Source organism: Narcine bancroftii, chromosome 8 (assembly GCF_036971445.1).
Source record: "Narcine bancroftii isolate sNarBan1 chromosome 8, sNarBan1.hap1, whole genome shotgun sequence".
Classification (NCBI taxonomy): Eukaryota; Metazoa; Chordata; class Chondrichthyes; order Torpediniformes; family Narcinidae; genus Narcine; species Narcine bancroftii.
Genome location: NC_091476.1, coordinates 103,711,023 through 103,733,524, shown reverse-complemented (window position 1 = coordinate 103,733,524; position 22,502 = coordinate 103,711,023). Strand labels below are relative to the sequence as shown.

The window sequence follows — 22,502 nt, the reverse complement described above, 5'->3', positions numbered from 1 at the left end:
TGGGGTGCTTAAAATAAACGGAGTAAAAAATGGTCATAAAGCAGCTCTCTCGGAAAAGAAATGTATTTAAATAGACAAAGTATCCAAGTTTGGTCAGTGATAATAACATAGTTTAGATTGTAAATTATTCAAGATTGAAGATGGAAAGAAAAAGCCAGGAACTCCTTATACTTTGGGAATTTTTGTTCAGCAAATTAATTCCTGAGATTGATTTTCCTATCACAAGCAGCTATAGGAATTCAGGATGATCTGATTGAAACATACAAAATGCTAAAGGGGCAGAACAGGGTACACGTTGAGATGATACAACTAGTGGGAGAGTCTCGAACAAAGGGATATAAAAGAGCAGTGATTTAAAATGAAGATGCAAACATTCTTTTTTGAATATTTTATTTTGAGAATTTTCAATCAACATGCAGTCAAAACGAAGAACAATCAATATCCATAATATGAACAAAATAGTACAACTATTGATATTAAAGAAAGTGAGAAAAAAGAGCCAACACGTGATTCAATTATTATAAAGAAAAATGACAATAATACTACAAAAATGCAAATTCCATGTCCATGTTGAACCAAAGGGAGAAAAAGATAATAGAGAGAACAAAATAAGTGGAACCCTCCGCCCCGCACCCCAAGAAACAAGGAGAAAGAAAAAAGAAAAAGGAAGAATAAGAAAAATAAAAGATTGACTTCACCGTGATAAACCCCACTCCCATCAAGGGACAAATAACCTGACTTATCGAGGATCCTTAGTGGTGTGAGCACTGGGGTGGGGGGGGGGGTGGTGGAGTAGAGACAGGAGGGGAGAATAGTTAAAGATTTACCCCAATGTACCTTGGGTATGAATTTCATATTCTTGAAAAGGCATCATACCTGTTTCTGAGGTTATAGGTGGTCTTCTTCAGGAGAACCCAATTATGCATTTCTATCTTTCAGCGGGCTAAACCTAGTTGGAAAGATTCTTCACACAGAGGGTAGTGAATTTCTGAAATTCTCCACCCTGAAGGCTTGTGCACCTGGGTCACTCAAAGTTTTAAAGATATATTAAGTTTTGAAAGAGGTGGGAATTCACAGCTGTGAGTAACTCTCACCAAAGAGTAGTTGAGGCCTGCAACAGATCAGCCCGTAACCATATTGAATGTAGGGCCAGGTATGTCCACTATTTTATTGTGTTCAACATTCTGACATTGGTAGATTGTCACCTAAATTAATTGCACATTACAAGTGAAACTGCCAGAGGACAATCACGAAGCCTTGGTAATATATAGACTCTCCTTCAAACTGTGATGACAGGTATTATAGTACAATTCTAAGAAATCAGTTTTTACATTTTATTTTAATGACTGCCCAATGCAAGTAACCTTTATTTGCACCTGGTTATGTATTGAAACATACTTGAAGTTTTGCCTATTTATTTCTTGCTCCTCCATCCGTTGAAACCTAGAAACACTCTATCTTTGGAAAAATCATTCTGCTGCCAAAAGGCAGGGATTTCTATGCCTTTAATGGTTGCTGATCATTTTAGGAAGAAAGAATTGCATTCAGCTCTGGGACAGCGTTCAGGCTACATTCCTTTGGAACCAGCTCAGATGACTCCGCAGATGAACGAGTGTTTTGTAAGAAAATTCAAACTAACTTTCTCTCCCTTGCAAGCAAAGATGCAGAGTGTCGCAACCCAGATGCAAAACATTTAAGAGATAATACCCCAATTATAGAGAAATTTGCTCACAACCATTGCTCTTGCCAGTTATCATTTCAAGGCTTTCACTGCCTCTGCCATCCTGTATAATCAGTCCTTTCTCATTTTTTTGGGGGGGGGCGGGGGTTATGGAAATAAGGAAATTGGGGTGTTCATGGTGTAATTAAATCCAAGTCCTTTTCTGGATTTATCTAGGACCACACAAATATTATGGAAAAGGTCATACAGTAGGATGAGAATAATAAATCTTGGATGATTACTCCTTCTCCAACTGGAGTGCTAAGGCCAACTTTATTATCAGTGTTGGCCTTCAAGATTGCACCAATTAATAAATCTGGTCCTGATGTGGTAATGTTAATCCTCTTAAATGACACAAAACATTCGCTTTTTGCCCACCCAAAGTCTTCCTTCCTATCCTTCTCATGCCTGCTTCAAAGTCCTTTAACCCGAGACACTATTTGGACTGGTCAGTGCTGGTCAGTGGGACTAGGAGGGTGGGGATTTGCTACGGCATGGACTAGTAGGGCCGAACTGGCCTGTCCTGTGCTGTGAGTGGTTATATGGTTATATGACTGCATTTGATTGTCAATCATATTGAAGAGACACCCAGTTCTGCTGGAAGTGCAGTTACCCTTGAGTGACCTTCTCAGTACCGAGCTTGGGAAAGGCTAAGGAGTTGAAGTCAATGTGAAGGAAAGGTTTATAACTTACAAAACTCAATCCCAAACCCCTTGGTTGTTCTAGAAATTGGAACACGCATATATGACAAAAGACTGCACATCTTCAAGCAATGGAACGAGAGGTTTATTTTAGCCAAAGGAATGTACTATTAGACTGCAGAATGCTACAAACAGTGTTGGGAATTTTTATTTTTATTTGGCATTTTTTTCAATGATAAAACAAATGATTTTTACATTATTAAATTTTGTGTGTTTGATCCCAAGCTTAAGTTCCGTACTTGCAGAGAAACCTTATAAAACACACAGTACAGAGGAACTTGCCTACATTCCCTTCATTGATGGGTAGTGATTGTGTAACTCCTGGCCATGGAGAACAGAGTTTACTGCATACCTGATAATGAATAGATTTATTTTCTTATGTTTAATACTAACCAAAAAATAAACAATTCTATGTCGAGTCACAGAGAAAAACAGCACAGAAACGGGCCCGACACCAACCATCTCTTTTACACTAATCCTATCCTAAGCCATTTTATTCTCTCCAGATTCTGGCACTCATCTACACATTAGGGACTATTTACAGCAGCTGATTAACCTACCAACCTACACATTTTTTGGGATGTGGGAGGAAACCAAAGCATCCAGAGAAAACCCATGTGGTCACAGGGAGAATGTTCAACCTCCGCACAGAGAGATCGGGAGGTCAGGATCTAACCCAGTGGCTGAAAATGTGAGGCAGTGGCTCCTGCTAGCTGTACCGCTGAGCCACCCAGTGACTTGTACTCACACTGTTCTGCCTTAGTAAAGGAATGAGCTGGTGTTCTTCACACACAGCTGTGTAAACCTTTGAGGCCAAAATGATTGGGTGGTTCTTGCTGAACGTGTTATCCTGGTTGGATGTCATTCTTGTTGGTTAAGTTCGAGTACTTTCTGGATTTAAGTTAAGAATTTCCTGAGTTTTACTTCCACTGGAGTTCTCAGGAAGAGATGATAAAAGCCACTCCAGGCAAAGTATTATCTGTGGTGATGGTGGTTTATAGCTTCTTAAATGTGGCGAGGATGCATCTTTCACTGTGACAGCCAGCTGCTCAACAAAAATAAACTGGCTGCTTCATACACTCCAAGATTAAAGGTACCCAGAACAGGTCCAAAATATAAACTTTCAAGTGGTTTCTAACAACCAGGAGTAACCCTTTCCTTCTAAAGAATCTCTGTGAATCTCTTATTTCTTTGCAGCAATTTAAACCTATACAATATAATTTTAACTACATATACATAGTTTCAGTGTCTTAGCAATATCATCGTAGTTTCCACACAAGTAACAAACAATAGCAAGTTAACAAAGGGAGGCATAGAATGTGTTTTTACAGATTCCATTGTGAATGAAAGCAGGGAGCTGCAGTAATATTGAGGCAGAACTCTACATTGCTCCAAACTTTTCAAACCTGGTATAGGACTCTTCTCACTCTGACTGGATGAAGAGACTAAATTACACCTCATAGACGTAAGCTTTGTTCAAGGGTTTTGGAAAAATTTCTCCATTGACTGTGTGACCATAAAGAACCTGCTCAGAGGTATCACTGCATGAAAGTTTACAATACATGGCAGGTAGCAAAGTGCCAGTCAGATGGGCAGAAAAGGCAGATCAGGCTATCATGAGTTGGCATCAGGGTCAAAAATTAGATGGAGAGCAACTCCTTTCCAAGTTTCGCTTGGATGATCTGGCCTACAGTGTTCTGATCAGTAGTGCTATGTCTGCCGGAGTCTAACCATACTGGATTGTTAGCCTAGTGAGAGAGTTGAGGAACAGCAGTTTTGAAGAAATATTTTAGTGAAACTCTCAGAAACTCTCTCCCTTTACACGTGCATGACCTAACAACTGATCTTCATCAAATAGTTCTGGTAATTAACTGTGTACAGTTAACCTCTAGATTTGGTGAGTTGGGAGACTTCCCCAATGCACCAGGTGATGATATTTGATTTCCGTTTAGGGCCGCTCAAAGAGAGGCAGGAGAGTGAGCTCGCATTTGTAATATTGTTAAAGGGAGCCTGAAGATAGAGCTAGTGTTTAGAGAATGTAACACACGCCCAACTATTACTAAGCCGTAAGGTGCAAATGATTATTTTCACCGTTGCTGACTAGCACAGACCTGCCTGCAAAAAGCAATGAGAGGGCTCGCTAAAATTTAATCCTTTGTCTATATACAACAAACTCTTCACGAACTAAACCAGGAACACAACGCCACATGGTGTGTGGAGCCTCCGAGGAAATGGACAGAAGCTGCTACCTTGTCCTTGGATGAACTACAAGGCCTGCAGGAATGTATGCTGGAAGTTAGTAATAATGAGAGCCCTTCATTCTGCTCCACGTTTTCTGGATGTTGTCAGCAAAGTTACATGCTCTCCAGCAATTCCTGACCTGCCACATCAGACAATTGCATGCTTCCCATTTAACTTAACATAACCTGTATAAAAATAAAATTCAGAGTCCTATCCACGAGTAAATGCTCATTTGTTAAAAATGAAATAATTCAATTAATAAACAGTTTAGGATTGAAGGAAGTATGTGAAGTGGCACTAGATTACAGACCCTAGATTTGTAGAAACACAGACGTTTCAATTCACAGAACTACAAGACCAGCCACTCAACAGAAACATGGGCCATGTGCTGGTGTAGACAACAGCTGATGATCTGTGTTTGTGACTGAATGAAGATGCAATGAGAGCATTCTCATTTCAATTTTTCACTTTAATCAAACCCTGGATCATAATGAGGTGAATTTCAATTTGGAGGAAAGCCCAAATGGTGCCCAAATATGGAAGATTCACCCACTAAAGTGGATTTCATCTGCAGTCTTTGGACAGTAAGTGCCACACTCAATGAGTGACTGATGTTCCAAAAGAAAGCCCTTCCCTGTAGAACAGAATCAGATCCTGATCGAATGTCAAAAGCTTCTTGCTACAAAGCAATGTGGGATTAACTAGTCAACTAAAGGTCCTCTCCCTGTGGCTCTGTGTCACCAACTGAAATCATTGCAACTTAGCTTGGCAGTAATGAGCCAGGGAATGTGGTGAATGTCTGCCAAGCTGCCTCTCTCCCCTCTGGAAAGCCTTGCTGTACTAACATTGGCTGTGCATTATCTCTACTTTTAAGGACACTCCCCTTGGATATAACTGTATATGCATCTATTGTCTTTCATTATTGTACCATGAGTTTCTGTTAATAAAAGCCATGATTATTGTTTGTCTACTTCATCAATTGGCACTTCAAGGAGTGATTAAAAGACTTTGGCTAAAGCCTTCAGAAATATTTTTATCATTATTTGCCTGGTCAGAGGTGAGGGTATTGATCTGAAAAACAATGAAACACACTGACATCATCACTCATAACATTTCTCTCCTGTTAACTACATGTGATAATCATTCAGAAGCTTCTAGTGAGTCATGGGGAAAAATTAAAATGTCTTTCTATTATAGATTGGAATTCCAGGATGGGTCCAAAATATCAAGCATTCAAATCTGGTCATTTCCTTATATTCTCGCTCTTCAGCAATGATTTCCAAATGGGATTTGTACGAATTGTGCAAAAAAGTGAACACAATTTTCTCTTAAAGCATCTCAAGTATATCTGTGGTGATCAGGTGTTTTTGCATTCTGTAACTGCTACTGCTCATGTGTCAAAGCAATAAGGTCCAGAGTTTGTATCCAAGGGCAGATTCCATTGGTGGAGATAGAACAGAAGACCAGGATCCAGTTTGATAGTGGAGACTGACAGGCCATGTGTTCCATTCAGCAAGCGGTTCTGTGGTTTCCAGTGAGGGAAAGTCTCCAGTATTGGTTGTTGGAATTACTTCAGTGTAGGCGTACATGCAGCATTGTAAAAGCAAGAAGATTTCATGTCACTGTCATGTCTGTGCGGGCAGGCACAGGCTGGAAGTACCGATGGAAGTACTCTTCACTCTGAAGGTCTGCATCTTCCTTCCTCTCCCTTCACTCAAGAAAAATCAAGGGAAAACATGTTAGCAGTGTCCTGCTTCTGCACTGTAATAAAAGCACATGACTGACTGGTGAAATGAGCACACAGGCACAAGAGATTAGATCACCTTGACAGATTTGTAGTTTAATTACATTTCCATATTTTTGCTCTATATCTTCCTAGCCAACGAAAAGCTACCTGTGGCAAGGGCTCAGATGATTCTCCAGAGGATTGTGGTGAAACCCAGAGAGAAAATAAATTAAATCTCTCAGATATACAATTATGGAAAATGTACAATTCAGAAGGCCATTCAGCCTGTCTTGTCCAGGACTGTTATAAAATAACTCTCTAAACTCATCCCCATTCACCAACCTTGCTGGTCTTGGTTCATTATGTATACCTGCAAGTACATTTTAAACATAACAAGGCTCCTGCCTCTGCAAACCTCTGTCTAAAAAAATTGCCCTTATATTTTAGTTCTCTTACCTGTAAGTGAGTCCATTCCCTCTGAGTGAACTGAGATTTTACCTACTTACTCTCTAGACCCTCATAGTAAAACCTGAAGAGAGATTTGAATAAGAAAACAAACCCAGCTTATTCAGTCAACCCTTCTTGGCAATATCCTTGAAATTCTCCCCTTCACATTCTCCCGAACAATCACATCTTTCCTGCAATGCAGTGTCCAGAACTGTACCCATGTTGTGGTCTAACTGGTGTGTACACAGTTCTTGTTTCACCTCCATTCTCTTATATTCTATGTCTTTTGCTTGCATTACTTAACCATCCTTCTTTTTTTTTGTAATTCTTTATTTATCACACTATGAACCATATCAACCAATATATTTACAGATACATCTCTTTAAATATTCACAGTGACATTTTCTCTTTTTTCCCCATCCCTCCCTTCCCCCTTCCCACCCCCCTCCAAAAACAGTAAATATTGGACATATAAAATACAACAAAACAATATCTTTATACAAAAGGAATACAAACAAAAAAGACGGATCATCTACTTATTCACATTAAATCTGATCGTGTTTATCTTCTTATCATTTTAGGTGGTGGTGGTCCGAGGCCTGCTCTTTCTGTTATGTTCCATATATGGTTCCCAGGTTTTTTCAAACATTGTAAATTATATGTGATTTTTTTTTTCCAATGGGATACACTTAAACTTATATAATTCCATTAATGTTTATAGTCATGTGGTCCAACGTGACCATCTTATATCTTCATTTTCACTTTTTTTCTGCCTCTTCACCACCACCATCCCTTTTTTTCCATTACTGTTTTTTAAGTATTCCTTTTTAATCTCAATATATGACAACGCATTTAAGACATGAAATACCCCAACAATCCTCACAAGCAATAACCCTTTAACCCCAAATGAACCTCCCGTCCTTGGATTGCCTCCTGTCCCTTGACGGCAACCACAACTCCCCTTTCCATTAGGTTTGCGAATTTACTCGCAAGCGTCATCTGATTTCGCAGTGACCATTATTTCCCTCCCCCCCCAGAGAACACTATTTTCCTATACTTATAACAAGGCTCTCTCTCTTTTTTCCCTTCTTCCCTTTCTCTTATCCATCTTTAAATCTTTTTATGTACATTAACTTTACTTTATATTTTTACATATTTTTGTAAATTTTCTTGCCAGTCATCCTTCTTGTCACTCCTCCTCCTCTCTTCTTCTGTCCTGCAAATGTTCAGCAAATTCTTGGGCTTTCTTTGGGTCCGAGAAAAGTCTATTCTGTTCCCCAGGAATGAATACTTTGAGTACTACTGGATGTCTTAATATAAAGTTATACCCTTTCTTCCATAAGATTGTTTTTGCCGTGTTGAATTCCTTCCTCTTCTTTAAAAGTTCGAAGCTTATGTCCGGGTAAAAAAATATTTTTTGTCCCTTATATTCTAACGGCTTATTGTCTTCTCTAACCTTCTTTCTTGCCTGCTCCAGTATGTTTTCTCTTGTCTTATATCTTAGAAATTTTATCAATATGGATCTAGGTTTTTGATGTGGTGGTGGTTTCGGTACTAGCGCTCTATGCACCCTTTCGATTTCTATTTCTTCATGTGAATCTGTCGATCCCAGCACCTTCAGGATCCATCCTTTTATAAATTCCTTCATATCTGACCCTTCTTTGCCTTCTTTCAGGCCAACTATTTTTATGTTGTTTCGCCTACTATAGTTTTCCAATACGTTTATTTTTTGTGACAATAAATCTTGTATCTCTTTAATTTTTTTCGCTCTCTTCCAACTTCCCTCTTAAATCGTTTATCTCCATTTCTACAGCACCTTCTTGTTCCTCCACATTTTCTACTCTTTTCCCTATTTCAGTCATGACCAACTCTAAGCTTTGCATTCTGTCTTCAGCTCTTTTCATTTTTCTTTTGATTGAACTAAATTCTAATGATAGCCATTCTTTTAATGACCTCATTTGTTCTTCGAAAAAGGCTTTATCTAAACTTGGTCCATCTATTTTACCTTCTTTTTTCCTTTGAAATTCTTGCTCTTTTTCCTCCTCTTCTGTGTCTGTATCTATGTCTGTGTCATCTTCTCTTCTCTGTATCTGTATATCTTCATCCTTCTCTGGTGAGCTGTTTCTGTATCTTTGCTGGGCCTCCAACTGCTGTGTCTCCTGTTGTTGGGCCTCCTGCTGCAGGTCAACCTGTTGTTGGGCCTCCTGCTGCAGGTCGACCCGCTGCTGGGTCTCCTGTTGCAGGTCGTCCCCCTGTCAGTCGCCCTGTTGCCGCTCACCCTCTTCCAGCCCTTCATTCTCTTTCTCACCATTCTTCTTTTCTTCTTTACTTCCCCCAGCCGAATGCCCTGATACTAGGCGTCTCTCACCTGGCTGCTCCGCAGCTGAATCCCCCCCTCCCGTCGGTGTTAACCTTTACTTTTACTTCGCACATGCGCAGTTGTGCACCTCTTCTTGGCTCTGAGAGCCATTTTTGAAGTCCGCCAGTCGGGAGGACACCGCTCCTCTGGGGACTCACCAACATCGGTGATTGGCCGTTCCTCTCCACGGTGCCTCTCTGCTCTGATGTGCAGGTAAGGCCTTCTTCTTTCTTCTCCAGTGATTTTCCTTCTTCCCTTTTCTCTGTTATTCTTACTTTCTCTCTTTTGGGTGCCATCTTCTGTCTCTTCTCTGTAACTTTATCTTTCTCTTCCCGTATTTTAGGTTTATTGAGCTCTGCTTTTTCACACTTTTTTTCCTTTTCTCTAAAGAGGGCTGTTTCCACCTGACCAGCCACTACTCCATGACGTGACTCCCCTTAACCATCCTTCTTTTTCCAAATTTGCAGGAGTCAATTAATCAAGCAGCCAGCCTGACTTTGGACAATTGAGGTCAGGTGACTGAGACATCACTATATAAGTGAGGAACTGTGTAGTGGAGCAGTCATCGAGGAAACAGACATCATCAAAGCGGACTGAGTCAGAGTGGAAAGGCTTTGGCTCAAGAGGCTTCAGCAAGAAGAGGCTGAGGTGGTGGTGCAGAAGCTGTTCCTCTTTGAGGAACAAAAAGGATTCAGCAGATAGGCACAGGTAAGGACAGTGTTTATATCATCATATACTGTATATTTTGTTCCTCTAGAAACATAGAAGATAGGAGCAGGAGTAGGTCATTCGGCCCTTCGAGCCATAGATAGTGGGAATGGCAGCTAAGGCAGGGGAATGCTCCTCTTGCAGAATGTGGGTCATCAGGAAAGCCAGCAAAATCCCTAATGACTTCCTATGCGAGAAGTGCATCCACCTGCAGCTCCTGACAAACAAAATTAAGGAATTGGAACTGAAGTTGGATTGGGTCCAGATCATTTGAGAGGCCGAGAGAGTGATAGACAGGAGTTACAAGGATGCTGTCATACCTTGGAGACAGGAGGAGGGTAGATGGGTGACATTCAGGGCACCCTGTGGCTGATACCCTCAGTAACAAGAATACCATTTTGGATACTGTTGGGGGAAACAACCTACCAGGGACAAGCCATGGCGATCAAGTCTCTGGCACAGAGTCTGGTCCTGTGGCTAGGAAGGGAGGAGGAGAGGTGAGCTGTAGTGATAAGAGGTTCTGTAGAAGGGATTGAGAATCCCTGGTGTTAAGTTGCTTCACTGGTGCCAGGGTCCAAGATATCTCACATCGAGTTCATGGCATTTTCAGGAGGGAAGTTGAGCAGGCAGATGTCATGGTCCATGTAGGCACCAATGATGTGGGTAGGAGGGGTGAGGAAGTCCTGCAAGGAGAGTTGAAGGACAAAAACTCCAGGACTGTGATTTCAGGATTGCTACCTATGCCACGTGCGAGTGAGGTTAGAAATAGGAGGATAATGTAGCTTAACATGTGGATAAAGACACTGTGCAGGAGGGAGTCCTTCAGGTTTCTGGATCATTGGACTCTCTTCCAGGGAAGGTTGGACCTGTTCCAATAGGACGGTTTGCTGTAGGGGGGACTAATATCCTTGCGGGAAGGTTTGCTAATGCTGCTCTAGGGGTTTAAACTAGATTTCCAGAGGGATGGGAACCAGAGTGCTAGAACAGATAGAGGAGTGGAGGAGGGAAAAAGATGATGTTAAAATTGCCTGAATCGTTAGAAGTCAACAGGTTGAACATGGTGGAAATGATCTCAGGTCCATCTATTTCAATGCAAGGAGTATTGTTGGAAAGGCAGATGAGCTGAGGGCTTGGATTGGCACGTGGAATTATGACATTAGTGAAATGGTTGCAGGAGGGGTAGGACTGGCAGCTCAATGATCCAGGCTTCTGTTGCTTCTGATGTGATAGAATGGGGAGAATGAAAGGGGAAGGAGGGCATTGCTCATCAGGGAAAATGTCACAGCTGTGCTCAGGCAGAACAGACCAGAGGTTTCATCTACTGAGGCTATATGGGTGGAGCTGAGGAACAGGAAAGGTACAACCACACACATGGGATTGTGTTAAAGACCGCCAGATCGAGGGTACTGGCAAGGACCTTCTTCCCCAACTCTAGCAGTCACTACCTCATGTACTTCGATCTCACTCCTGGCACAAGTGTATCACAGACTTGCTCTTCTTCTCTCAGACCACTGAGACCACTTTGTAGTGGCACTTTCTCGTCAATGTCCATAGTTCCAGAACATAGTCGTCCAGCGATTCACCCATTCGTTTCAGATGTTGAGAGAGTCAGTGTCTAGCAAGCATGTCATTCTGTGGCCTCATATAGTGGGCCTTCAATAGCTGTCTCGTACGTCGCACAATCCCTGATGACTATGTATCGTTTGGGACCAACTCGGCAGAGGAGGGCCAATCTCCAGAGGCTGTCGGAGTGGAAGACTTCTTGGGTAGCCGTTAAGTAAGACTGGAAGTACTCCAACCAGAAGGCGAATTCTTCTGGGGCCTCTGGGGACAGAGAGTCGACCTGGAGCATGCCTGGCTTCAATAGGGTTTCCATTCCATTTCCAAAAGTAAGCTAATAAAATTGTAACGTGATTGATAGTACTTGGAGACTTGTGTGGAGCACAAATATGCTTTTATTAGCTTACAATAAACAGCCGGTATCTACAACGATCTTCAGGTAAATTGGAGGTAAGGCAGGAAAACAGGGTTTATATTGGGACCGATGGGGGCAGAGCCAAGAGAAGGGGCCAGTCGTCTAATTTACCCATAGATAGTGAATTCCAGTTTACTGCAGTATGAAAGGAGATTTGATAGAGATTTAAAATGATGAAGGGAATTGAGAGAGTAAACGTAGGTAGACTTTTTCCAAAGAGCTAACTGAAATACAAACCAGAGGACATGGGTTAAAGGCGAAAGGGGAAAAGTTTAGGGGGAACTTCTTCACACAGCTAGTGGTGGGAGTGAGGAACGAGCCTGCTCGTTGAAGTGGTGAATGCGGGCTCACTTTTAACATTTAAGAAGAATTTGAACCGGAGAGGTATGGACTGGGTGCATGCAGTGCAACTAGGCAGAAAAATAGTTTGGCAGGCAAGAAGGGCCAAAGCTGCCAGTTTTCTGTGGTGTAGGGTTCTATGGAAGGTGAGACGGAACCTATTCAGACAGGAAGAATGTGCAAACTCCACATAGTCGGTGCTGGAGGTCAGGATTAAACTTGGGGCACTAGAGTTGGGAGGCAGAAGCTCCACCAGCTATGTTCACAGTGTGCTCCCTTGTCTGTGAATGTGAACTTGTCTTGCTGCACATCCCCAATGTACTGATACACAATTCTTTGGATTAAATTCCATTTTGCTGAATTGACTAGACCAGCCATTCTCCACAGGGGCCATAAGGGCCACAGCACATTTAAGGGAACCACAGATTAAAATCAAAATATTTTTTTATGTAGTCATTAGGAGAGAAGTACAGAAGAAACCAACTAAACTTGACTGTCTCACAAGGAGAGGGGCCTGTAAACTCTGAACTGAGTCCTAAGTGGTCATAGCCAAATAAAAGGTTAAGAATGGCTTGGACTAGACCATTGAACTCTTCCTGTCATGTAAAGCCTTCCTACAGTTATTCACACAGTCAATCTGTGTATCACCTGGAAACATCTTTAACACACCCCTATATTTAAATATAGATATCAACAGCAAAAGACATTTTGCAGTACAGCGTGCCTCCTCCTCCAGTAACATACTAACCAGAACTGAATCTTATACAGTTTTTAAATACAAGAATCCATCACAGAAGGAAAGTCCACTGGAGGAAATCCATTCTTTGAACCTAGCCACAAGGTTGCTTTATTTCTGCTGTCCCTTCACTATTAGAACAATAAGATGTTGAAGTAAACAATGCAATTCTCTTCCCAACTGTTGTATTGTAAAGACACTTCCATCTTTATTGATTCATTTCTTTTTTTTTTTTTTAAATTTTTTATTTTTCACACCATAAATCACAATAGCCATGATATACACTTTTTCTTTTCCACACATTTACAGTGACTTTTTCTCCCTCCCCCCTCCCTCCTCCCAAGCCACCCCCCCACCCCCCCCTCTCATCCATTTTAGGTATACAATCTAGGTTGCATTAATTCAGTTAGACAATGTTGTCATTCAACAAAAATACACCAGAAATTCTACTGAGTCCATTCTTTTCTTTTCTTCTCCTTCCATCAACTTAGGTAATGTTTGTTCCCGGTAGGTTTTCGCTATTGTATTTAATGTAAGGCTCCCATACTTGTTCGAATATTTCAATATTATTTCTTAAACTATATGTTATTTTTTCTAATGGAATACATTTATTCATTTCTATATACCATTGTTGTATTTTCAAATTATCTTCCAATTTCCAGGTTGACATAATACATTTTTTTGCTACGGCTAGGGCTATCTTGACAAATCTTTTTTGTGCATCTTCCAAGTCAATTCCAAATTCTTTATTTTTTATGTTACTTAGGAGAAAGATCTCTGGATTCTTTGGTATATTGTTTTCTGTTATTTTATTTAATATCTGATTGAGATCATCCCAAAATTTTTCTACTCTCTCACATGTCCAGATTGCATGAATTGTTGTTCCCCTTTCTTTTTTACATCGAAAACATCTATCAGATACTGTTGGGTCCCATTTATTTAACTTTTGCGGTGTAATGTATAGTCTGTGTAACCAATTATATTGTATCATACGCAGCCTCGTATTTATTGTATTTCTCATCGTTCCAGAGCATAACTTCTCCCATGTTTCCTTTTTTATCTTTATATTTAAATCTTGTTCCCATTTTTGTTTAGTTTTACCATTTGTTTCCTCATTCTCCTTTTCTTGCAGTTTAATATACATATTTTTTATAAATCTTTTGATTAACATTGTATCTGTAATCACATATTCAAGGTTACTTCCCTCTGGTAAACTCAAGTTGCTTCCTAATTTATCTTTCAAGTAGGATCTCAGTTGGTAATATGCCAGCGCTGTATCTCCAGTTATATTGTACTTATCTCTCATTTGTTCAAAGGATAAGAATCTACTTCCTGAAAAACAATTTTCTATTCTTTTAATCCCTTTTTTTTCCCATTTTCTAAAGGCAAGGTTGTCTATTGTAAAAGGGAGTAGCTTATTTTGCGTCAATATTAGTTTTGGTATTTGGTAATTTATTTTATTTCTTTCTACATGAATCTTCTTCCATATATTGAGGAGATGGTGTAATACTGGAGAAGTTCTATGTTGTACCAATTTTTCGTCCCATTTATATAATATGTGTTCAGGTATCTTTTCCCCTATTTTATCTAATTCTAGTCACGTCCAGTCTGGTTTTTCCCTTGTTTGATAAAAATCTGATAGGTACCTTAATTGTGCGGCTCTATAATAATTTTTGAAGTTTGGCAATTGTAAGCCTCCTTGTTTATACCATTCTGTTAATTTATCTAGTGCTATCCTCGGTTTCCCCCCTCTCCATAAAAATCTCCTTATTATTTTCTTTAACTCTTTGAAGAATTTTTCTGTCAGTTGTATTGGCAATGCCTGAAATAAGTATAGTATCCTTGGAAAAATGTTCATTTTAATACAGTTTATCCTTCCTATCAGTGTTAGTGGTAGCTCTTTCCAATGCTCTAAATCGTCCTGTAATTTTTTCATTAGTGGATTGTAATTGAGTTTATATAATTGGCCTAGATTTTTGTTTATTTGCACACCTAGGTATCTTATTGCCTGCGTTTGCCATCTGAATGGGGATTCCTCCTTAAATTTTGAGAAATCCGCGTTATTCATAGGCATTGCTTCACTTTTATTTACGTTTATCTTGTATCCCGACATTTCTCCATATTCCTTCAATTTCTTATATAGTTCTTTTATTGATAGTTCTGGTTCTGTTAAGTACACTATCACATCATCCGCAAACAGACTGATTTTATATTCCCTGTCTTTTATTTTTATTCCTTTTATATTATTATCTCTTCTTATCGATTCTGCTAGTGGTTCTATAGCTAGCGCAAACAATAATGGTGATAGTGGGCATCCCTGCCGCGTTGACCTGCTTAAGTTAAATTGCTTTGATACATGTCCATTTACTGTCACTTTCGCTAACGGTCCCTCATATAATGCTTTAATCCAATTAATAAACTTCTCCGGTAAACTGAATTTTTGCAATACTTTGAACAAGTAATTCCATTCTACTCTGTCAAAGGCCTTCTCTGCGTCTAAAGCAACTGCTACTGCCGGTGCTTTATTTCCTTCTACTGCATGAATTAAGTTAATAAATTTACAAATATTGTCTGTTGTGCGTCTTTTTTTGATAAATCCAGTTTGGTCTAAATTTACCATTTTCGGTACCTGTTCTGCTAATCTGTTCGCTAATAGTTTAGCTATTATCTTATAATCTGTGTTTAGCAGAGATATTGGTCTATATGACGCTGGTGAGAGTGGATCTTTCCCTTGTTTTAGTATCACTGTAATTATTGCTGTTTTACATGAATCTGGTAAGTTTTGTGTCTCATCAATCTGGTTGATTACATCCAGGAGGGGCGGTATTATTAGGTCTTTAAATGTTTTGTAGAATTCTATTGGGAGTCCATCCTCTCCTGGTGTCTTATTATTTGGTAAATTTTTTATTATCTCTTGTATTTCTACTGTTCCAAATGGTTCTGTTAATTTATTTTGTTCCTCTATTTGTAGTTTTGGTAGTTCAATTTTAGTCAAAAATTCATCTATTTTCCCTTCTTTCCCTTCGTTTTCGGTTCGGTATAATTGTTCATAGAATTCTCTGAAGTTTTCCTTAATTTCTTTTGGATTATATGTAATTTGTTTGTCTTTTTTCCTTGTTGCCAATACCATTTTCTTAGTTTGCTCTGTCTTAAGCTGCCATGCTAAGATTTTGTGTGTTTTTTCACCTAGTTCATAATATTTCTGTTTTGTCTTCATTATATTCTTCTCCACCTTATATGTTTGTAATGTTTCATATTTTATTTTTTTATCCGCCAATTCTCTTCTTTTGGTTGTATCTTCCTTTATTGCTAATTTTTTTTCTATGTTTATTATTTCCCTTTCCAACTGCTCTGTTTCCTGATTATAGTCCTTCTTCATCTTGGTTGCATAACTTATTATTTGCCCTCTAATGAATGCTTTCATTGCGTCCCATAGTATAAACTTATCTTCCACTGATTCCGTATTTACTTCAAAGTACATTTTTAGTTGTTTTTCAATAAATTCTCTAAAATCCTGTCTTTTAAGTAGCATGGGGTTTAATCTCCATCTATACATTCTTGGAGGGATGTCCTCTAGCTCTATTGCCAATAACAGGGGTGAGTGGTCCGATAATAGTCTAGCTTTATATTCCGTTTTCCTAACTCTCCCTTGAATGTGGGCTGATAACAGGAATAGGTCTATCCTTGAGTATGTTTTATGTCTAGTCGAGTAGTATGAGTATTCCTTTTCTTTTGGGTTTTGTTTCCTCCATATGTCCACAAGTTTCATTTCTTGCATTGATTTAATTATAAATTTGGTTACTTTGTTCTTCCTGTTAATTTTTTTCCCCGTTTTATCCATATTTGGATCCAAATTCAGATTGAAATCCCCTCCTATTAGTATGTTCCCTTGCGTATTAGCTACCTTCAAAAAGATATCTTGCATAAACTTTTGATCTTCTTCGTTAGGTGAATATATATTAAGTAGATTCCAAAGCTCTGAATATATCTGACATTTTATCATAACATTTCTCCCTGCTGGATCTATTATTTCCTCTTCTATTTTAAATGGCACATTTTTGCTAATTAATATAGCCACTCCTCTTGCTTTTGAATTATACGATGCTGCTGTTACATGTCCTACCCAATCTCTCTTTAATTTCTTGTGCTCCAATTCAGTTAAGTGTGTTTCTTGGACAAATGCTATATCTATTTTTTCCTTTTTCAGTAAATTTAGTAGTTTCTTCCTTTTAATTTGGTTATGTATTCCATTAATATTTAGAGTCATATAGTTCAGCGTAGCCATTTTATATTTTGTTTATCTTCTCTTTCCATTTTTCCATCATTACCTTTCCTCCTTTTCCATTTCTGTTTTCTTATTTTCAACTCTTTACCAGACAACATTCCTACAACATCCAACATTTTCCTTATTCTCCTATTTCTATCTTCTTTATCCCCAATCTCCCCTTCCCCTCCTGAGTTGCCCTTTATCCCTTGTCGGACAACCACATCTCCCCTCTCCATTTGGATTTGTGAATCCACTCGCAAGCGTCAACTGATTTTGCAGTGACCGCTCTTTTCCCCCACCCAGCCCCCCCCAGAAAAGATTTCGCTTTTTATATGTCACAAAGGTCTCTCTTTTAATTCCCTCCTTATTCTCTCTATTCCATTACCTGCCCTTATTAATTCTTGTCTATACTCTCTATGTTTTCCTCTAATTACAGATACTTTCACATATGCCCATTGTCTCTATTCACTCTTATACCTCTTTACCCGCATACATATCAATCATGGTCATTTTTACCCTCCTTACCCGTCTTCATCCCTCAGTCTATTTTTGTCTTTACCCACATACATATCAATCGTGATCATTTTTGCTCTCATTACCCGTCTTCATCCCTCAGTCTATTTTTGTAATTGTTCTGCAAATTTTCGTGCTTCTTCTGGATCCGAGAATAGTCTGTTTTGTTGTCCTGGAATAAATATTTTCAATACCGCAGGATGCTTCAGTGTAAATTTATATCCTTTCTTCCATAAAATCGCTTTTGCTGTATTGAACTCTTTTCTCTTCTTTAGGAGTTCAAAGCTTATATCTGGATAAATGAAGATTTTTTGCCCTTTATACTCCAGTGGTTTGTTGCCCTCTCTTACTTTTTCCATTGTCTTCTCCAATACCTTTTCTCTTGTAGTATATCTTAGGAATTTTACTACAATAGATCTTGGTTTTTGTTGTGGTTGTGGTTTAGGGGCCAATGCTCTATGTGCCCTTTCTATTTCCATTTCTTGCTGTAGTTCTGGACATCCTAGGGCCTTAGGGATCCATTCTTTTATAAACTCCCTCATATTCTTGCCTTCTTCATCTTCCTTAAGGCCCACTATCTTTATGTTATTTCTTCTGTTATAATTTTCCATTATATCTATTTTTTGGGCTAGTAATTCTTGTGTCTCTTTAGTTTTTTTATTAGATTCCTCCAATTTCTTTTTTAAGTCTTCTACCTCCATTTCTGCTGCTATTGCCCGTTCTTCCATCTTGTCCATTTTTTTCCCCATTTCTGTTAAGGTCATATCCATTTTATTTATTTTCTTTTCTGTGTTGTTTATTCTTCTTCTTAAATCATTGAATTCCTGTGTTTGCCATTCTTTAAATGACTCCATGTATCCTCTAACAAGAGCAAGTATATCCTTTACCTTGCCTTTCCCTTTATCTATTTCACTGTATTCTTCCTGTTCTTCTTCCTCTGGGTTGGCCATCTGTTGTTTCTTTGCTGCCCTTTCCTCCTCTTCTTTCTTGTTTCCATTGTTTTCTGTGGTCTCTTCTTGCTGCAGGTGTTCTGCAGCTGTCGTTGCCGGCTGTGGAGATCGACTCCCCAGCTGGTCCCCCCTCCCGTCGGTGTGGTTTTTTTCATGCGCGGTTGCGCACTTTTACTCGGCTCTGTGAGCCATTGTTGTAGTTCTTTTTCCACCGACCTGAGGTAGTGGGGTCCTCTCTCCACAGCGGGCCTCTTCGGACAGGTAAGGCCTTCACCTTTTTCCTCCGTTGTCTTCTCTTCCTCTCTTCTTTCCGTTGATTTTGATTTTTCTCCTTTTGTCTCCATCTTCTTTCCACCTTTATACTCACTTTTCTTTAACTTGTATTTCTGTGCCTTTGTATTTTCTCTTGTTTTTCCCGACTTTTCTGGAGAGGGCTGGAGTTCACCGTCCGGCCACTACTCCATCACGTGACTCCCCTTTATTGATTCATTTCTGATGTTTCATCTCCATGGTTATTTGCAGCATTTGCTCAGTTTCGGATGTAGTTTAGGTGAACATACCAGAACCCAAATATTGGATTGATAAACATACCTGCAGACTGCCTCTGATCCATAGAGGGCTTCTCCCTGCAAGGGAACTGATCAGGAGTGAGCACAAAATTCAGCGCTGTAGACTGCGGATGCTGGAATGTGGAGCAAAATGTGAACTACCATCGGAACTCAGTGGGTCAGGCAGCAGGGAAAGGAAAGAGATGGTTTACGTTTCGGGTCGAGACCCTGCATCTCTTTCCCTCCACAGAGGCTGGTTTTTTTTTTAAAGACTACCTTCGTACCTGTACAGGTCTTGATCTAGAATGGGTGGGAAATCTAGAATGGGTGCATGTGTCTCCTCTCAGCTGCTGATGGTCTGGAGTGAGGCACTCACGGGCGTGTGTGTGGCACCGTGGCTTTCATCCTGGTCATATCCTGAATCATAACCCTTTCAAATACATTCACCAGTTCAGTTCAAAATAGTGCCTTGCAAAAAGACACAGGTACTTTAGTATCCTAACCTGATGGTTGGGGGGCTTCTTCTCTCCATTCACTCCCTGCAGCAGCATTGTTTCCTCAGGGACTTTCTGGTTGTCCTTTGCTTCCACCACACTGTTATCGTGAACTTCAGGTTGAGCACTAAAGAAAACAAACAGATCATAGTTAATTAACCAGCAGCTGGCCAACATTTCATTGTCTGAGCTAAACTGAGACAATGACTGACTAGAGTCACAAACATAAAATATTCCTCATATTAAAGGGCAATGCCGACATGAGCATGCACAATGGAAATTATTTGGACAAATTTGGCTGTGTTCATGGAAAATAACACAAACTTGATTTGCCATTGTTTGTTTATCAAGGGTATGTGTTGACCGTGCTGAACCAAAACCCCGACACATATCGCCCCCAAGATCAGGCTTCAATTTGCATGTGCAGGACACTCTCCTGGGGAAGGTGGTCACCCAGACAGGAGTCCCAGGGAAGATGTTAGTCTCTCAGCTGGGAGCCTGGGATGGGCACTCAGTTTGCTGGAGGGTCCCCAAGGTAGTCAGAATCTCTAGGCATGAGCACAGAGTTGGCAGCCAGCCTTCTGGAAGGAGCCTCAAGACACTGTGATTACTGTGCTAAACATTTGATACCTTTTAATGCTTTCTATATTACCCGGTGCTCATTTCCAAAACACTGAGGTTTGGACATGTGTAAGTCAATACATGTGCAATTAGACATGAACATATAATTTTTCTGTTCATTGCCCCTCCCTCTGCCACACCCCCTCCCACAAACAAACACACTTAGAGACACAGACACATATTCACACACACAGATGTACAAACAGACAGACACACACACATACACCACACACACAAATTTTACACTCAAGCACAGACACACAAACACAGACACAGCCTTTCACACACACACAAATACACGTAGAGACACACAGATAAACATTCATACAAACACACATGGACACCGAAACAGACTCATCCAAACACAATTACACAGACACATACACACACAGCACGCATGACCAAATCCAGACACTCACAGTACATTATAAAGAAGACTCACATGTTTTGTTTGCCTGAACGGCCACAGGGTATCTTTCCTTTTTTGTAGAGGAAATAGAGGACAGCACCCAAGATGGCGATAAGTAGAATGCACACAATGATGACAACTATCACCACCCCACCACTGCTCTTGGCATGAGACATATCTAGACAAACAGAAGAATAGATGAGGCAATAGAATCTACTTTTATAGCTCGTAAAATCCATTCTTCACCATTTTTCTCACTATGAGCCAATATACTGAGGCAGATGGTTGCCTCTACCATTTCTTGAGGGTTCCCTTCTCTGTCTTCTACCGGGAGATAGACCAAATGGTAGGCCAGTACGAACTGCAGGCCACATTCCCATATCTGGACAACATCGCCATTTGTGGCCATGACCTGCAGGATCATGATGCCAATCTCCAAAAATTTATCCAGACCCCCAAACTCCTTAACCTCATACAATGAGGCCAAATGTTTATTTTGCACAACCCGCCTCACTATCCTTGGCTGCATCATGGAGAACAGAGTCATTGGCCCCGACCCGATCATATGCACCTCGAAAAGGTGCCTGGACGTCTTCTCCTACTATGCCCAGTGGGTCCTCAATTTTGCAGATAAGGCCCACCCCCTCCATTAAATCTACCTCCTTTCCCCTGACATCAGAGGCCCATGCAGCCTACAGCCACATCAAGGCAGACATTGCCAAGGCCACAATGCACATGATGGATGAATCCACCCTGTTCCAGGTGGAGAGCAATGCATTTTCTCTGGCTGCCACCCTTACCAGGTGGGCAGACTGATGCCTTCTTTTCCCACACCATCCAGGGCCCTGAAATTCAACACTCCTCTGTCGAGAAGCAAGCCCAAGCCAGTGTCAAGGCAGTACGGCACTGGAGGCACTACCTTGCCAGCAAATGATTTACCTTGCTGACTGACTAACGTGCAGTCGCTTTCATGTTCAACAACCAGCAGTGAGGTAAAATCAGAAATGACAAATATTGAGGTTGAGAATTGAACTTTACAATTATGATATCTGGTACCAGCCCGGGAAACTCAACGAGCCCACACATGCTCTATCCTGCAGAACATGTGCCGGTGCACAAATAGACCGATTGTAGTCCCTCCACAACAATCTCTGCCACCCCAGAGTCACCAGGTCCTTTCACTTTATCAAACCCACAACCTGCCTTACTCCATTGAGATCAGGACTATGATTAGAAGCTGCCAGGTCTGCATGGAATGCAAAACGCATTGTATCGACCAGACAGAGTGCAGCTGATAAAGGCCACCTGCCCCTTTGAACGCCTGAGCATCGATTTCAAGGGGCCCTTCCCCTCCTCTGACCACAACATGTACTTCCTCAACATCATTGAAGAATACTCATGTTTTCCTTCATCATCCCTGCCTGGATATGACAACTACCACAGTCATCAAGGCCCTATACAGTCTTTTCACCCCATTTGGGTTCCCCTGCTATATCCATAACCACCAAGGGCCCTCTTTGTGAGTGACAAGCTGCATTAGTCCCTGCTGGCCAGAGACATCGTCACGAGCAGAACTATCAGCTACAACCCCTGAAGGCAAGTGGAAAGGGAGAATGCTACCATCTGGAAGGCCATCCTCCTATCCCTGCGGTCTAGAGGGCTCCAAGTCACCTGCTGGCAAGATGTCCTCCCTGAGGTACTCCACTCAATCAGATCACTTCTATGTACAACCACCAATGCCACTCCAC

The 22,502-nt window shown here is 40.5% G+C and overlaps 1 protein-coding gene across 3 annotated transcripts in view; it reads right to left on the bottom strand.

Moving 5' to 3' along the window:
- Positions 1 to 2,484: 2,484 nt before the first annotated feature.
- Positions 2,485 to 22,502, bottom strand: part of LOC138741105 (cell surface glycoprotein MUC18-like) — a 144,764-nt gene continuing 124,746 nt past the window's right edge. For 2 of the 3 annotated variants that reach the window (XM_069894667.1, XM_069894669.1), the window contains exons 14-16: positions 20,788 to 20,932; positions 19,734 to 19,851; positions 2,485 to 6,370 (exon numbers count right to left, since the gene is read on the bottom strand). In XM_069894667.1, the coding sequence (XP_069750768.1) occupies positions 6,338 to 6,370; positions 19,734 to 19,851; positions 20,788 to 20,932 (296 nt within the window). In that variant the 3' untranslated portion in view covers positions 2,485 to 6,337. Of the gene's footprint in view, positions 6,376 to 19,733; positions 19,852 to 20,787; positions 20,933 to 22,502 lie in introns of all 3 variants that reach the window. The other variant, XM_069894668.1, reaches the window with a different exon arrangement.